At 32.5% G+C, this 18,522-nt stretch overlaps 1 protein-coding gene across 1 annotated transcript in view; it reads left to right on the forward strand.

Moving 5' to 3' along the window:
* Positions 1-4,803: 4,803 nt before the first annotated feature.
* LOC137930977 (otoferlin-like) overlaps positions 4,804-18,522 on the forward strand; it is a 28,206-nt gene continuing 14,487 nt past the window's right edge. Inside the window, exons 1-11 of the mRNA XM_068774393.1 lie at positions 4,804-4,923; positions 8,894-9,034; positions 9,469-9,613; positions 9,940-10,093; positions 11,476-11,635; positions 13,388-13,574; positions 14,265-14,455; positions 15,016-15,157; positions 15,872-16,044; positions 16,557-16,787; positions 18,030-18,200. Of these exons, the coding sequence (XP_068630494.1) occupies positions 4,804-4,923; positions 8,894-9,034; positions 9,469-9,613; positions 9,940-10,093; positions 11,476-11,635; positions 13,388-13,574; positions 14,265-14,455; positions 15,016-15,157; positions 15,872-16,044; positions 16,557-16,787; positions 18,030-18,200 (1,815 nt within the window). The remainder of the gene's footprint in view (positions 4,924-8,893; positions 9,035-9,468; positions 9,614-9,939; positions 10,094-11,475; positions 11,636-13,387; positions 13,575-14,264; positions 14,456-15,015; positions 15,158-15,871; positions 16,045-16,556; positions 16,788-18,029; positions 18,201-18,522) is intronic.

Genomic DNA, 18,522 nt, shown 5'->3' on the forward strand with positions numbered 1-18,522 from the left:
TTATTATTTTATAATTTGGTCTACCTATCATTCGTTGACACGTTTATTTCTTTACTATATCAATTTTGCATTATAGTTATAAATAAAATAAAGCACGGGTTATTGAAAACTTAAAATTTCACAGTAAAATACATATATAACAGTGTCTCTAACACGATCACAATCTTTTGCAATTCCTTAGTGTCACAAGCTGGGCAGACTTGAATTTATTTGAAACGGATTAGAGCTACTACTTGCAACAGTCGCAGCTTAAATTCTGAAAATATCATCAAAATGGACGGAGAATAAAGCATTAATATTATTACATACACTAAAATATTTCTGTACATTGTAAACAATTCAAACAGTTGTGCCAAATTGAGATTAAATGAAAAAGAGCAAAAATGATTAACCGTTAAAATGAAATTTTTCGCAATTTTACTCTGCAACTCTTAAACTTAATTGCTGTATAAAGTTAAAAGCAAGACATTTGTGTATCTATTCTTTTATCTCATTTAAAATTCATGAAAAATTTTGCTGTCTGTAATCATAGTTCATAGCATCTATTAATAAAAATAAATCACGTTGTAAAAATTAACACTCGTTTTATTTAATATTTATAACTGCCTTATTTAAGTTATACTTCATGTATTATAATAAACTTTTGTCAATGTATATTTTTCTGTATTTTACATAAATATAATAACCATAAAGAAGGATCAAAAATTAAAAAGGTTTGAAACTATTAAAGACGATACCATATACGAACGACGAAGAAGGCGTCTGTCCATCGTGGCACGATGTAAACAAAACGTTTTACCAGAATTAAAGCAAAGTAACTTACAAGAATTTAAAGACATCGTTTTTCTAATTGGTCAAAACATCCATGACAGCTCGATGATTTGGAGTATAATATGATTTTGCTTAATAAAATACCGACATCATTCTTTTATTGTTCTTTTAACGTGGAAACGGGATTAATTAAACATTAAAATCCTATTATAAATCTAGTGGAAATATGTTAACAAGATGGTGAGGTCCGCGATTTTCGGTAGCCCTCGATATGGGCTGTATCGATAAATCTTTGACGTATTCATGCATGTATCTCCGCAGTCCTGGAATTGGCCCGCCTTTGCCTACAGATATTTTAATGAGGTCCAAAATGTCCGCTTAGTGGAAGACTCGTGGGTTCTGCGATTTAGATAACATATTACTACACAAAATATAATATCATAAACAATGATCACTGGCATACTTTTCAAATAGTATAACCAATATTAAATTAAAAACGCAGCAAACATATAGGAGATTATGATGAATGATTGGTCACATTTGTTAACAAAAAGGTATAAAGCTTTTGCACCTTTTTCTAATCACCACGTAGAAGTTTATATACTCTCTGAATTTGAAATAAAGACTGCAGAGATGGATCCGAATTTTGAAAATATTTTTTCTTACTATATTATTACTACGTTATTAATTATTTTTGAAATCGTTGATTATTAAATAGATTGTATTACATATTCATAAACAGTAAATAAACTACGCATTCACTTCACAGCTATAAAGCTTTTACCCCTATAACCAATCACCTTGTATTTATATAATTTCGTTTAAATAGTTTAATGAGAAGATTTTAAACTATTTGAACTTAGGTTTAAGTTCAATAACATTTTTTTTATTTGTAAATATTCAAAAAAAAATACATTAATTACTTTTCTATATTGGTGTTCTTTGGAAACACCTGTTAACTGAAACCTTTGGAGAAGGCTTTTACCCTAAGGGGTCCATATAAATTTAATATAAATTATTAAAACTATTATATAAAATTTTAAATTACTAATTTTAAGTTATATGCATGGAATGATATAAAGCTTTATTATTATTGATGTTTTTTAAACAATCTTAGATTAGGACATTAAGTAAAATCAGGCCACAAGAAAAACGTATGTATCCGATAAATTGCAAAACGTTAAAAAAGGTTTCATATATTTTAAATCGCCCCTCACTACGAGACGCCTGAGTCAAGAAAACTTGAATTAATTTCATACTCTACGCTTGGTAAATAGAATATTACAATACAAATCCATGTTATGTCTCTGAATTATCATATAATATATTTAAGTAGTCCAAAAATAAAAAGTAGTAAAATTACATTAGGTGATAACAAAGCTTGGTATCAATTGTTCTATTATTGTGTTAAGGACATTAAAGTAATCAAAGACAATAAAAGTCTTAAGTTTGTTGTGGGCTCCACCAAGGTCAAGGCGCGTTTAAAACTCTCTAAGCTTTAAATTTAAGGATGCCAATAAAGAGTTCAATCTGATTGTAGTTTCTATTAAATTGAGATCTTTTGTCATTCTTCGCATGACATAAACAAATAGACAGTGTAAATTAAATAAATAAATAAAGGTTATATTTGATACAAAATTTGATGTAACTCTTTCATAATTAGTTTCGTGGTTTTATTAGTGTAAGATAAACATTGTACAAACAACTTTCCAGGGGATGTGCAGCAGCGTCGTTTGCTTACCATAATACCCCACTGCGATTGCCAACCCTTTTTCCAAGCATAGCGATTATGGTATATCCCTCTAAAGATGTCTTTGGAGGAGGCCTATGCTTTGTAATGAGCGTCTTCAGTGTGAAACGACGAAACTGTTACAAGATAGAGAAATAAACTGAAATAATATTCATTTAATTGTACATTTTAAAAGTATTAAACTCTTGTTAGATATAGATAGATTTCATGGCGTAATTTCTTAATAAATTAAGTAAGAAAAATAGTAGCATAACGTATAACTATACTAATAGTAATAGTATAACTATACTTAATCGAAGAGTCAAGCAGTTTAAAGAAAGTTCTCTTTGGGTTTATTGACAAACTAACAGCTGCTCAATGAGCAACGGAGAGCTATGCTCGATAATTCTTTACAAAATCGAATCATAAATGTAGAGATAGGCAACAGAGTGCGGTGTCTTATAGTTGTGGAATGAAAATCGCGGAATGATATGGAAACCATAGACTTCGTCCAACCAGTCTTAATGCACATCTATCGAGAAGGCCTATTTCCACCTATATCTACAGTCAGCAGAAGTTCATAAGGTTAAAATATTGGTGATGAAACAGGGAATTTAAAATATAAATTTTATGTATGACTATAGAAAATGGCATCTTAATACTTATATAGAGTGAAACGTAATACCTGCTAAAAATATTAAATTATCTGTGATCCATTACAGACTTACAATAAATATTTCGGAGATTCTTTTGCCCCACATCATTTCTTAGAACTCCGAAAAAGTGTCCGTAGGTATATTTGTTGCGTAATACATCGAAATAATATTTATTGGAATTCTGCGCTATTTGGCGCTTAAAATAAAAATTCAATTTATTATATTCTATATATTTTATATTCAATGGACGTCAACGCTTACGCACCCCGGTCTCACGACATGGAAGCGCATATACAAGGTCGGTTTTAATCACTTCAGCTCGAAAGACCGATATCAATCCAATAGAGCATCCGGTCAGGTCTGGGACGTTCTTAAACAATGAGTCAGATTGGTGCAGTCGACGCCGCAAATCATGAAAAAGCTATGGAATGCGATTATCGCGGGCTAACCGTAAGGGATATACTGCTCTGACGAATGTAAAATATGATTTCAGCAAGAACTTATAACAACACCTAATATTAAATTTTACATAAAAAATCCATCATTACTTAATGAATAGGTACACTACCTGTTCTAAATTACAACTCTATTTCACTAAATTCTTCTTATTATTAGGTTTTAGCTTACTTGGGACAATATCAGAGAAACTATATATATATAATAAAAAATGTTTCCATGATGGAGTTTCCATTGTTTTTACAAAAATGTTCATCACTGGATCAATTTGCGGACGGCGCCTGTCCGACCAGAACAGTTATAATAGTTCGTTGGATTTTTATCTACACCGTGAACTAGATCAACATAAGCCTAAAAAAGAAGATAAAACGAATCTTTTGCCTTCCGAAGAAAAGAAAAGATAAGAATTTACTATAAAGCACTGTTTACAATAAAATTTATATTATTAGTGGTTGCAATAGATAGTATTTTTGTCGATTAAATATTCTTAAAGTCCGTTTCTATTTTATTGTACTTTTAGCAGTACGAACCGGCACTTCTAATCTTTACATGACTATACAAAATATAGAAAAGTTTTAAAAAATTTAGCACGACATTAACATTTCTGATTAACGGTAGAATATGTCCTGAAAATCTAAACATGCTCTGATGTGTATTATATTGTTAAAAGACACATAAACACATATAAATATATGTATATTTAGAAATTATCCTTTTGATGCGTAGAGGTCAGTTTAGAAAGGAATTTATAAAATTCCCCTCTCAACGGTGGTTCAGGTGGCGTTCATTAAATTCGCGAAGCTAGCGGGAAAGTTAGGTTTAAATAAAAATCAAAAACTTGCAATAACACATTAAAATAAAAGCTTGTATAATATACATAAAATGCATTGATATGTTAACCTTCGAAAAACAAAAATTCATTTTCCACACACCATAACAGAATAGTTAATCAAATACATAAAACCAATTAAAGTAAATACTCCACAGTGAACAGTTTTCAGTTTTGTTTTTGTTTTTTGATTAATGATAAAGAAGAAAAAAGTGTATACCTTGGAAGCCGGCCGTCAAAACTGTTATTGTCATTCGTCGCAATCAACCTGCCTCCGATGACGTTGTAAAAGAAACTCCTCGTACTGTCTGATTTATTGGCAAAGAGCTCTGCACGGTTTCGTCGCAGCAATTCATTACAAAATGTATAAAAGCATGCGTTCGAAGTCACCGGAGAAAAGTGGTTTGCAAAAACTTGCCAGCCAGCCGACTTACAGAAACGGGAACAACTACAATCCGGAAGCGACGCCGCAGTATTTTCAGGTTATGTAGAGGCTGTATCTTATAAATTATTTATTAAAGGCCCTTATTGGTAGGAACGCGGGTCCGTGTTTTTGCTTAAAATACAATGGATGCTCCATGTCGATCCGAGCACTGAGGGACCGATGTAATTTGCGGTTTTAATTGAACCTTTTTATCTGACATTTCGCGTCCTAAAATATGTCAGAATATTGAATTTCATATTGTTCTTTTTGTCTTGCTAAATTACTCGGAGAGAGCTGCCATCAGAATTATTACGCTTAATTCTTGTATTGGGACTAAATTATTTTACTGAATTCCTTGTCAGTAATCTTATGTTAAAAATAAATTTTATTATAATTATATATAAGCTAAATATGATCTGATAAAATTATCAGTTTCGTTAAAAACGAGATTAAATAAAAAAAATTGCTTTTTAATTAATATTTTTACAATATAAACTTTTATAAACTAGAAATTCTTACTCATTACCCTACAAATCAGCCGGTAGATAATTGTGACATAATTAGGATCAAATCATATAATATCGGATATGTTTTCGCTAGCACATCTGAGTCAATGAATAAAAAGGTACACTTTGGAACCGGACCGCAAACTGCAGCAGGAAATTAGATACTTCAAAATATTTATAACAAAGAATCAGCACCTTAATCAATATCAAACCTTCCCATGAATCTTCTCAAAGGAGTCGCATAATCATATCTTCTATAAAACATCTCAATCCCACTCTACCTCATACTTCAGCACTAGTGGACGAAGAATATGTTGACAGCCTGGATGTACAGTTGTTCACCAAGCGACCAACCAAAGTATATAGACTAGCTTAAAATTTTTTCATTAGCTCGTTACTTCAATGACAATCAACGAACTTACCATATAATACATTTTATTCTATGGTTGTCTGTTAAGATTACCTCGTGTGATAATACCGCCTGTTGTACTTTGTTACTTCGTTTATTATTATATTTCGTTTATTATTGTACAATAAAGAATTTTAAATAAATTGAAATACACAACACGCTTCCACATAAAGCTCCGACAGAGGCTCCAAAAGAGTGGCTTAACATGCTAATACCAAAGAGATATTAATCATTTATAATGGGGTAATAATAAATGGCTTCTTTCCCACTGAGTGAAAGAAAACTGTGCGTACATAATGCCGAAGCGAATGACTCATCTTAGCCTATACAAGGAATTTCACAACGAGGCGAAGGTACTTCCAAACAATTGAAAATTAAGTTAAAGAACGAAACACTTCGGTACTATTCAAGTACATCGCATCACAGTGCATATATAATTAACAGAATAACTAACAAATATTCAAACGCTACACCGGAGCCATCTTTTTCCGAGCCATGGCTTTCTTTAAATTTTAACTTAAACGACTTGTATAAAATTACATTTATACAGGTCGTTTATGTTAAAATTACAATTACATACCAGGCCGCTTCGAGCGTATAATACGGAACATTCTTAGTGACCAAACTTTTAATTTTCACGTCGAGTGACAAGTTTACAATCGCATCCGGCAAGAACCGCGGTGGACACATGAATAGGTTTTAGAATTAGTTTTAAATCGGATCTACATGAACGACGTTCAAAGGTGGCTCCTGTATTTTTTGTCGTGTTTCTTCTGCTTTGTGTGGGGAAAGGGACTTTACAATATAGGATTAAATATTTTTGCTCAGCAATCTAAGCTCTGCATGTTATTCAAGTGAAAACACAGCGACATACATGTATACTGCGTCGTTCATTTCCTATAACTCCTAAGATACTCAAACTCATCCTTGTTCTGTTTAGACGACTATAGAACAGCGCGTAATCTCTTACCCAGATCATAAGCTGCCCTCGCCGGCCTTCTTTGATAGGTTTCCCTCTATTACACACCAGAAACCCTCGAATCGATATGATTAATGCGTTATGAAACGCACCAGCTTCAGCCGCGATTCCTTGTTTCTTTTAACTCCAGCAAACGTCCCCCTATTCGACATTAACAAACAAGTCGTATAATGACTCAAACCAACGCTCGTGAGGAAGAGCCCTCGAGCATAGTTACTGTAGAGGTTAAAGCTAAGCTAATAAACCTTTAGCGTGAAGCTACCATAATACCCCGTAAAGTTGTAAATGTCAATGGGCAAACAGAATTTCCCATGACAAAAATAGATGAAAGAAATCAAAAGTAAATACTAGTCAATAGTGTTAAGTTGTTTTTTTAAAATAGTATTAAATGATTTATATTACACGTTGATGCTTTATTACAATGTATATATTGACATTGGTATATTTAGATAATTGTCCTTCTGAAGTACTGAAAAAAATACCTTTAAATTATAAAAAATTTAAGGCTTGATGCATAGTATTATTAATATGTATGTTATTTAATATTTGTGTATAATATTTAATATAATAACTAAAACATCGCGTCGTCCCAAGATCACGACCCGCTCTCGAGTTTCCCGATGCGACGACAATAAGGAGAGCAAAATATAAAGTAAATCGCTGGCTGCGTATCTGTTAATAACAAGCCACCCTCACCGGCGAGGTCTGCTCGTAAGCTATCGGGGAAAACAACTTCTTTTATATTAATAGTATTTAAATAGAAACTGCTAGAGTTTCTTCAGCACTTCTTTACCCTGCGCTTACGCTTTCTGTAGTGATATTAATGTTAACCCGGCTATAGAAACTCGAGTACTTACGTGTCAAAGCTTTACAGTACCGAATTTTCACCACTCCCTCAGACACTGCTCCCGATTCGAATCCAAAAGACGTAACCACGTGACCTGATGTGAAAACCTTAATAAATATCCGTTCAACTTCCGGACCTCCTCAGGAAAAAAATCTTCAGCAGAATCTTTTGATGAGTTGGCCCGGTTCATTGTCCTAAACCTCAAGGCGTTTAACGGTCTGTTGCGCTTGGGCAGGGATTTGAAATAAAATATTGTACCAATTAATGTATAATTGTGCAAAAATTCTAAATTGTGTTATTCATATATATAAATTTTAGCTGTATTTATCCATAAGAAAAAATGTAGAGAAGAAAGATCCGTATGAAATAGCGGCAACCCCTCTCCCAGCTGTCTGCGCTTAGTAAACGCGAAAAATATATTGCAAACGAAACATTAGCGGTATAAATTGGAACTAATAAAAAAATAGAAAATATTATGAATGCATTTAACAAACGCTACGATAATATTGAACATAACGATGCAACGTTGTTTTTACTATATCTATGATTTGTTATATATAGCATATAATATAGTAAATGTTCGTTTTTTTTATAAACAAGGTGCCGTTACATTAATAATACAAAACATCAAAATTATAACAAATCATTTTATCAAATGTATTTATATAAATCATATAAACTGAAGTCATAAATATAGAAGTGAACAAAGTGAAATAAGAGGGTAAATATTCTCCGGGTTCGGAAAATAAGAAATATTAAAAGCCTGTCATTTATTTAATACTTAACGTTCCTATATTTACTTTTCGTTCCCCCTTTCAAGCAAAATTCTAATAAAATGTAAAGAACCTTTTGCCTTCATGTCATTTAAAGCTTTTCATTTGGGTATACAAACGGATTGATTGTAGGCAGAATAGCTTTGAGGGGGCAAATGGCTTATTCGTCAGTAAAAAGCTTTTAAGCTTTTACGTGTATTTATAATAAAGTGATCCCTCTGAAATATATTTGATGTCATTATTTGATGTCTTTATTGGAAAACGACAGCCAAATAGTTATTTTGATGATTGGAATATTATATAATTAGTTTTAATATGAAGAACTACGTATTTTGTTAACAAGTTTTCTTACTTTATAATCATTACATTATTTATTATTTCTGTAGCAATTGATTTTTAATCTGATATACCATGTATTAATTGACTGCAAATGAGCTACACATAAGTTTTTACACTTCAATAATGTTTATTAATTATTAATTTACAAATAATTTTTTCTCTTTGGTTTCGACAGATATCTGTAAATGTTTTGGAAGCCCGAAAACTAGCATGGCACAATCCCCAATCGGCAAATTCTTACGTCATCGTTGTCCTGGACAAGAAAAAACACCGAACGGGCGTTCGAAAAAATATGACGGAGCCGTATTACAGAGAAGTATTTCTTAGTTTTATTACAATCAAAGCTGAATATATATATATATATGTACATATATGTATATATATATATTAATGTAACCGATTTCTTTAGTGTACTGAGTGACTGAGGTCTGGAACAAAGCGTGAATAATCCCAACCCGCAATACTGAATACCGCCCTGCTATTCGATTCCACTTAAACGTTGCCCCAATTATGCAGTCAATGCACTAAAGTTTTATCGGTGTATATGTATCTTTTCAAAAGCTTTTTATCCTTGCCTATGGAACTCAAAAAAATCGTAGTCAAGTCGTTGTTATTTTTTTCCCAATTCAAAAATTTACAACATATTACTCTTCTTATTTATTTAAATTTGAAATTTAAATCCGTAATGTATTACAGAATAATTAACGTTTATGTGAAACTGTTTAAAAAATAATGATAAAAACCTTTCAGAGCTTTGTATTCGAGATGTATGCCAGTGTCGATGAGATAAGAAAAACACAGTTGTGGTTGGCTGTGATGGAGCCCAGGTGCTGTGCACCGCCGCGCCTTCTTGGCGAAGCAAACATCGATCTGGGAACCATTTGGTCGCAGTCACGTAAGAAATTTGAAATTTTTATTTATCTGTATCGTTTGCAATTCGATTGATGGCAAGTTGTTTTCATAAGGTATTGATATCCTCAGATTTCCGCAACGTAGTAGTTGTTGATTTGACTTGATCAAACTAGCGAACAGATTATCGTCCACGCAATCTTTTTCCGTCTACTTTCCCTTCAACCAGTTTAAATTGTATATAATGAAAATTGTGGTCACATTATGAAGTCTGAAGAATAAAATGGATAATTAACTTATTTAAAAAAAACACGAACAATCGTAATAGCAATTAAGGATTTATTTGCGACAAATTTTTTTTTTCGTTGCTAGATCATCAAGTATTTCACAAATGGGCGCAATTATGCTTACCACGAGATCCGGCAGCTGGTCCAGTAGGATTTTTAAAAGTGGATATCACTATTATTTATAGAGGGGAACTTCAGCTCTTGCCCATCATGACATCGAGAGTGGAAGAGCAAGAAGAGTAAGTATTAGTGAATGGACGGTTTCTTGAGCTTCATTCATTGAAGTTTATTCACAAATATATAATATACTTATCTAAAATTGTCAATGATAGCGTACGATAGGGGTGGCCAACCTGCGACTCGCGAGTCACACGCGGCTCTTTGAAGGATTATTTTTAGCTCCCGTTAAATATCCCCGAGATCGGATTTCGTTTTTATGCTATTACATTTCTAAAAATAAATAACTGTTCCACCTGTAGAATATGTCAGAATATCTTTTAGATCACTTGCAACAAATAAATATTTACCAGATTTTAAAGAAAAATCATGTTAAGCAAAATAAATGAGTCAATTTTTAATTTTATACTTTCGTTGTTTTCAAATTACATCATTTTTATGCACATTTAAACACCTTTTTTTCATGCCTTAAGAAAACATACATGCATCCATATCTAAAGGACGTTTTATAGTGATTATAGCGACTTATAAAGTATTTTAAAATTTGGGAAATAGCTCCAAATGTCAAGGAGCTTGGTTTCTCCTGGAATAGAATTCATAAAATTTAATTTACAAATTCTATTATTTCTGGCAATCTGATTATCCTATCCTTATTCTGTACCCATGATTATTGGTTATAGGAGTAAAAGATTTATAGGGATGAATATATAGCTCTTCTGCAATCAATTAATGTATAATACAGAATTTGTATCTTAAAATAATGTTTTCAAGATTAATAAATAACGAAATGATAACAAAATAAGATATAAAGTTTTGAAAATTCTAATTACAAATTAATTGTTGTTTACTATCTGTCCCTGCAGACTTTGTGCTGGCAGAAGTGATTGGCCAGTCGCAATCTAATAGAAAAAATATATTAATGTAACAAATTTTAGATATATAGGTGATTGGATATATGTGGAAAAGCTTTAAATCTTTTTGCTGATAAATAAGCTGTACAAGTACATTTATACTATATTAAAATAGCGCAACGTTTGAAGACGGAGGTCTTTAATCAATGCGTGTTACCATACGGATCCGAGACGTAGTCGTTGCTCACGACGGGCCTCATAGAAGGCTCAAAGTCTCCCAGAGAGCAATGGTCAATGATAGCATAAGGGCTTATCCCGGAAATCGTACTGGCGACCTACAATCAAGTTTCAGTCCTCCTGCGCTGGGCTGCTACTACTCGATGCTATCACGACTACTAAATGAAAATATGTGTATAGTTGAGAAATATTTTTTCGGCCTATTTACCGTTAATCTGTTCTACGAGCCATATGCCACTGACAGTTTAACCTGGCGCTTCGTTAGGCTATGACGATCACTTTCACCCAGTCCAATCCACAGTTAATCTAACTAAATGTATTATACAATTTAACACATATCGCTTTTAATATTTCAGAAGCCTTCTTCTACCGATTGGAGCCGAACAGCAGCGTGCCAATTATCTCATTACCATATACAGCGCTTTCGGTCTGCCAAACGGAACCCATTGTCATGGTGATAAGCGGTACGGCAAAGCGCCGTCGACGTTCGTCAAAGTTTCCTTTTGTGGACTTGTGGTACATGTATTATATATTTTGTTAATGAATTTAAACCTATTAATTATTTAATATCAGAGCCTTGAGATAAAAAAGATACATATAAGACGATTGTTTATATGTGTAAAAGCTTTAAAGGGGTGGTTACTTTTCAGTAAAGAGCGTCAAAGCTTCTACAGATTTCAAAACAACATGTATAAAGTGATCACTGTGAAATATATCTATTAATTTATATATTCTATTTCAATGCTACAAGCCAACGTCTTCTGGTGGTTAAAAGTCTGGAGAGACAGGAGAAGACAATAGTGAATAATAATAATTTAAATATCCAAAATAAACAAAAATTGAATTTCTTTTCACGCTTTACGTGATTTATTATTGCTGAAACCATTTATTTTTGATAACACTTTCAACCTATAAAACTTTGACCAATTACCCTATAGACCTTACCCGCAGAAATAGATATAATAGATTCAGTAGAAGTTTATCGACTATATATAAGAGGAAAATAAATGCGAAGTCAAATCAATCAAGTAAAAAATCCAGTGTGAGGTTCAATGCCAGAGTCACACATATTTAGCCAAATTCATAGAAAAATACTGTTTAAAAGATGGATAACAAACGAATACTTGTCAGAATACATTATTATTTATTTTGTAAAGACAAATGTTATTGGCCTGTAACAATGTAATAAAAAACATACTATTTTCAAAGTGACTTTATTACATTTATTGTTTTAACAATCGAAACATAAATTTCTTATACCGTAAAACTAGTAATTCTATGATAATATTTTCATGGTATTGTTGTGTGGTACACGATATTTTTTATTTGTATTATTATATCCAAAAATGTTTTTTGTTTTTATAATGTTTACCGCGCTATTTAATTTTACTCTGAAGTATGTTTGGTAAACATTATATTTTATACTTTTTTTCACTATTTTTCCCTTATTCCATAAGAACCTTGTATATTAAGGAAATCAGATCAAAATAGCAGAACTGTTGTCGAGTTTTACGCTTGGCTATATATTTAGTGATTCATTTTTTATTATTTGCGTTGAATCCTGTAGACGAATACAAATTTAGATAGATTTATCTTTAATAACGCAAGACATGGAAAGCATTGTAAAATAATTCGTTTTATTAAAGGAGAGTCTCTTATGGAATAAGAAATACTATTGTAATATAATGTCTAACGTAAAATAAAAGTGAGTGTTCGTATTTAAATTTGGTAATATTACATAGTTTACATCGCGACGAATCCGACGACATACATTACCTTTATCGAATTTTGTACAATTTTTATCTGCTTTTTATTTGTTTAACATTATAAAGATAATTTTTCTAATGTTATATAGCATAAAAAACTCACCAGGGTTTTTATTTGTGTTATAGGAGTTGCTATTGAACAATTAAAAAAAAACATGATTGGCGTTATGAGTAATGCCTATATCATGAGTTAATGCATTCCAATTATTCGACAGATAGATCAATTAAGAAGTAAAATATAATAACCCTTTGTTTAAAACTGTTTGGAGTTAAACTATCTCGCAACTCTGCGAGTAATAGAAATTGCCGCAGTCTAGCCCACGCGTAATACTTTGAACTAAATGTAATCTTAACTAAAACTTTTTTTCAATACTGCACTTATTTTTATTCCTTACCTAGCAAACCATTCTTAATTATAATATATAATTAAGAATGGTTTGCTATAAAATTAAGGGCTTCAGAAGGTCAATAAGACAGTTAAATGTATTATTTAACAAACCAGGCAAAGACGGCCATTCAACAAAGAAGCAATCAGCCGAAGTATTGCGAGCAAATATCAATGGTGGAGATGTTTCCGAACATGAATCAAATTATACGTTTCGAAGTCTGTTCTGCGGACGGAAGCTTTAATAAAGTCCTCGCGAGTACTCACTTGAAGTTGAGCCAAATATCCCACGAGGGAGAAAACGGTTACTATCTAAAACAAATTTTAATATAACTATATCATATTATCCTTAATATAAATTAGCAAACTCAGAGTCGTTCAGCTGGCTATGTACGAGACTGATAGTGCAAGGTGAAGATACGTAAACGAACGAAAGTAGCTAATATATTCCCGCGTATTGGCAAGTTGAAGTGACAGTGGGCAGGCTACATAGATGTCCTTTGGAGCCTTAAGGTTTAAAAATGGAGACCATGAACCAGTCAGCGTAGAGGAGGTTGCCCAAACACAAAGTGGACAGGCGATGAAGATGACTATGTCGCCAAAAAAACCTTTTAGGCATAGTAACATAGAAGTCATTAGCAGTTAAACTCAACTTTCGACTCGCTAGGCTTTTCGTCCAAAAGTTTCTTTTTAAAATAAATAGTTTATATATTTAAAATTTGCATAAAACAACTCGTTTTGACTCCCGATAATCCTTCGTCGTGCCAAACAATCAATTAACAAAAAACTGTGTCAAAGCCCTTTTATTCAATTTGTAACATTAAGAAAACTGTTAGAAATCATTACCTATTTTTTAAATTATTTAATACCATCATTTTTCAGAGGTAGGTAGAGTATTTTGGCACACGTTTTTAAAAAAATCCACGAGCAGATATTGATAAGAGGCATAGTTTTTAACATTTATATTTATGTAATCTTAAATTAATCTCTCTAGGCTTTCTTCCAACATTCGGTCCTTCTCTTCTGCATATGTACGGAAATGCGTGCTCCAATACTATGGGTGTTACATCTGAAGACGGACCGTTCTATCGCGGAGCGCTGCTGGTAGCCCTAAACACTGTGGTGCCGTATTACAAGCAGCATTTGAGGGCTACTAACGTGGAACCCGTTGCCCAAATAAGACCAGTAATAAACTTATATATTTCATTTTTATTCACTAATGAGTATTACAAAATTTAAAAGTCACATCTTAATTAATGAGGACATCGACCTTTCATAGTATTAGACAGAGGCGTTGCGGGCGTTTTTTTTGGCGCTTCTTCTCCATGCTCTAACCGTTTTCGAAGTGTTAGTATTGTCAACTATGTTATAGCCACTGATCAAGTCAAGGCTTGCGAAGTTCTCTTTAGGGAGACACGGAGCTTTCACCTAGGCGATCTAAAAGCTCGGCGACCTCTCAATCCAGTAATAAAGTAGAATATAACGATCCAAGTCAAGACTCTCGAGGGAACCCTCAAGCTTCGTAGCTTATAAAAGACGCAACTCGCAAAAACTGCAAATGCCACTTAGGCAGCATCGTAAACCAGACCACAAAAGAATTAAATTATTGTATGAAAATTGATTCTGATGAGTGTTTTTACAATGATATATCATATTGAGATACATCACTATTAAGGCTTTTTAATTATTATTTTTACAATTTAAAGTAGTGAGATACTGTACATAAAGTTTTTGGTATTTTGCAGGAAAATCATTGGGTTTCTGGCGATTTCTGTATTTTCTGTGCCCTAACGGAAGTATCAATGGTGGATAACGAAATTATAACCAAAACATGCGGCGTTGCAATTGCTATTGGTGATGTTTGCTGCGAACAACGTGCCGATGAAGGTGCGTTAGTCAACTATTTACGTATATTTTACTACCTATATATCTATATGTTATGGGACTGGCCTTCCCACTTCTCAATGAAAGAGTTGCCATTATCATTTCAATCGTAGAACTTCCACCGCTAGAAATGAGTCCAACATAGATTAAAAGTAAGATAAGACATTCTTAAAAATCGACCAATGTTACGATGTTTTTCTTCGTAGTTTTAAGCAGTCTATAATTATATAGTACTGATTTTTAAAGTTAAAGTGTGTGACTTGAGGGAAATTGAACCCATGACCTGTGATTGTCAGACACTACCTTAGTAAGCGATCACCGGAAGTTTACGATTAACGAAAATTGTAGTATTGTGTTCTAATTCAATGCCGTTTTAATTTTACTGCAACAGTAAAATGTGAACGTTTTAAACGCTCGTGTTGCAATGCACATACAATACAAATACTTCTTTGCATAATGGTTCGTTCTTTATACTTCTTCATATTCGATATGTATATGTTTCCCGATATTAAGTACAGTTCTGCTGAAACTGCTGTACCGGTTTCTAGAGAGAAAATATATTAAATATTTGAAATAATATTTTTATTTCTGTCTAATCTAAATTTTATGTTTTTCAGAGTTTTTAACTTTAATGGAGGACATAAGTAAGCAATCTATATTTCTTAAAGAGCTTTAATTATTTTTTTTGCATTAATTAAAGATTAATATTTGTTTCAGAACATCGAAAGCTTCATTACACGGGATGCCTTGATGTGACCAAAGATTCCACGGTGTATGGCCATATTGAGTTTCCAAACGCCTTTCCTGTCCTGCAGATTGCTACACGACTACCTGATTTTAGATTCAGAATGTTTAGGAATAATATGGTCTATTCTATCGTAGAAGAGATTGTAAGTATTTAACTTTAGTTACATCCTAGCGAGGAAAATAATGGTTAAAAGTTTTGTGAAAAGGGCGAAGTGCCCGGAAGTGCTTTGATGAGTAGAACAAAAGATACATAAAGCTTAGTCTTGCACACTTCAAACTTGCTTCTAAGAATGGAACAAGTAATGTTTTTATAACTTATAATTATGCATTAACATACATATATTATGACTACAAACATATTGACAAAAATACAGGAATTACAACACGCGTATTTTTTGACTGGTGTTTATTTAACTTGTAATTTGACGTACTGACGGAACTGTATTTTACAAGTAACAATAGCGAGTACATAGAAATACACCTTAACTAAAAACAAGTTTTAAAAGAAGTAGCAATATAAAAAGGTTTCACAAAATTTCTTTAAATTATTAAAACTAATTATTATCATCTCTCGGTTGAAATATCACCGCAGTAACTCTGTTCCGAAATTGAAACAATAAAAGTTTATTGTTTATCATAATTGAAATATTGTTAGGAGAGTGCGACGAAGGAGATCGGCCAACGTCTAGATAGCTGCGATTATGCAACGCCGCTTGACCTATTAGAGCACCTGAATAAAGTTATCGAAAATACAGCCAACGGCATCATAAAATTCTTAGACATCGTTCAATACCCATCATTTTCTAAAACGGTCGCTGAGAGCACAATGCGGCATTGTGGGACGGATCTCGATACCAAACAGCACGACTTACAAAAGGACGAAATGGTAAAATGTTTTACAGGCTTTATGTTATTTATGAAATATAAAGGTATTATGAGTGTACTTGGTGTAAGGAATGTCGCGATAGTAAATGTATGTACTGACAATATGACACTTAACAAGTTGGGTAAACATCGATTACTGTAATATACTTATTTTAATACCTTTACATTTATTTCTCTTCACAAAAGTGTTATACAAATAAATTAGGATACATATTTTAATTGATTATTGCAAGTATTGCATGTACTCAATGTGTCAAACAGAGATAGCCCAGTGGTACAGGAATTAGACTTGCAATCGTAGGTCTTGGATTCAATTCCCGGTATTAAATATATATAATTAACAATTTTTGCTTTAGTTGTGTTTCCAAAGGATGACAGCTGCATCCTCTGCATATAATACCAGTAATCGCCGGATGCTAAGAGTGGCGATTAAGTTATATCTTCCTTTAGATATCTTTGGTGGAGGCCTATGCCCTATAGTTGGCCTCTGTGGGCTGAAACGAATCGATCGAACAGACTTGACGCGCATACAACTTGCTTGTACTTATTCGAATATAATATCAATTATGAACACCGTTTATTTGCGTTAATAGTTTTTGAAAGATTTATTTGATATCCCGTGAATACACGGTAACATCAAGTAGGATAGGAAGTTTTTTTGTTTACGTTTCTTAGTGTAAATAAACACGGTTTTTAATAATAGTAAAATATTCATTGTTTATAAAGAGGCAATGTATAATGTTCGCGTTCAATTGTCCTCTGACCGTATTAACTAGAAAAGGTTTTACATGAGTGGCAAAGCCACATGCAAGATGAATAGATTACCGTATATATAGGTGTAAAAGCATGAAGCAGAAATCGTTTAACTCGTATGATAGAAAAAAGGAAGAAAGCTCTTACACCAATTTCAAATCACTCTGTGTATCACTGTGAAATATGTTACAATAATTTATTTTTTCTATTGAAATGAAGAGGTAAGTAACTTCAAACAGTAAAAAGTGCAGGGACAGATAAAAATAATAGTTAATATTAATATGTAGCGATCCAAATTTTTAAAAAGCCTTTTCTTACTATATTATAATTGTTATTTAATATTTCTGGAACTATTAATTTTTGTATTTACCAACTACTAACAATTAATTTTACGAACTTTACCCCTTCAAGGCTTTTGTGCATATAAACAATAATCTTTTATATTCATGGTTTCAAAAATGTACTTGATATACGTATTTTAATTTTACAGATAAAAATTCATAAATGCTTAATGAAGAAAAGAGATAATGCATCGGAGATAACTTTGAATTCGATAGATAAAACTTCCAAAGACAATAACATCGGTACAAAAAAGCTGGTCAAAATGTTACTAACGGAAACTAAGACTTTAGCGCATAATTTAAGAAATCTAATGTACAAAGTAAGAACATTTTTATGTATTTTGAGAAGACACTGAAACAGATCTCAATGTAAGTGATCTCCCTTATACCCGGGGCCAAAGCAGATCGCACATGCGCTCTACTCCCAGGATAAGGTAGCGGTAATTTAGTCTCGATGTGCTTTCTACGTGATAGTTAAATCTGCAGATTATAGAAGTGGAAGTTGTTATGAAATTGATTCATTATGTACGTCTTTTTATTTCATATTATTATTTTTACATCATTTATTTGAGATGAAAATGTTCACCTATGTAAATTATGGTTGTGGATACGTTACCTCTCGACTTGGCAATATAAAATACC

This window comes from Battus philenor, unplaced genomic scaffold (assembly GCF_028537555.1).
Source record: "Battus philenor isolate CCGP_79_NKW_IND1 unplaced genomic scaffold, ilBatPhil1.0.hap1 SCAF_1, whole genome shotgun sequence".
In the NCBI taxonomy this organism is placed as follows: Eukaryota; Metazoa; Arthropoda; class Insecta; order Lepidoptera; family Papilionidae; genus Battus; species Battus philenor.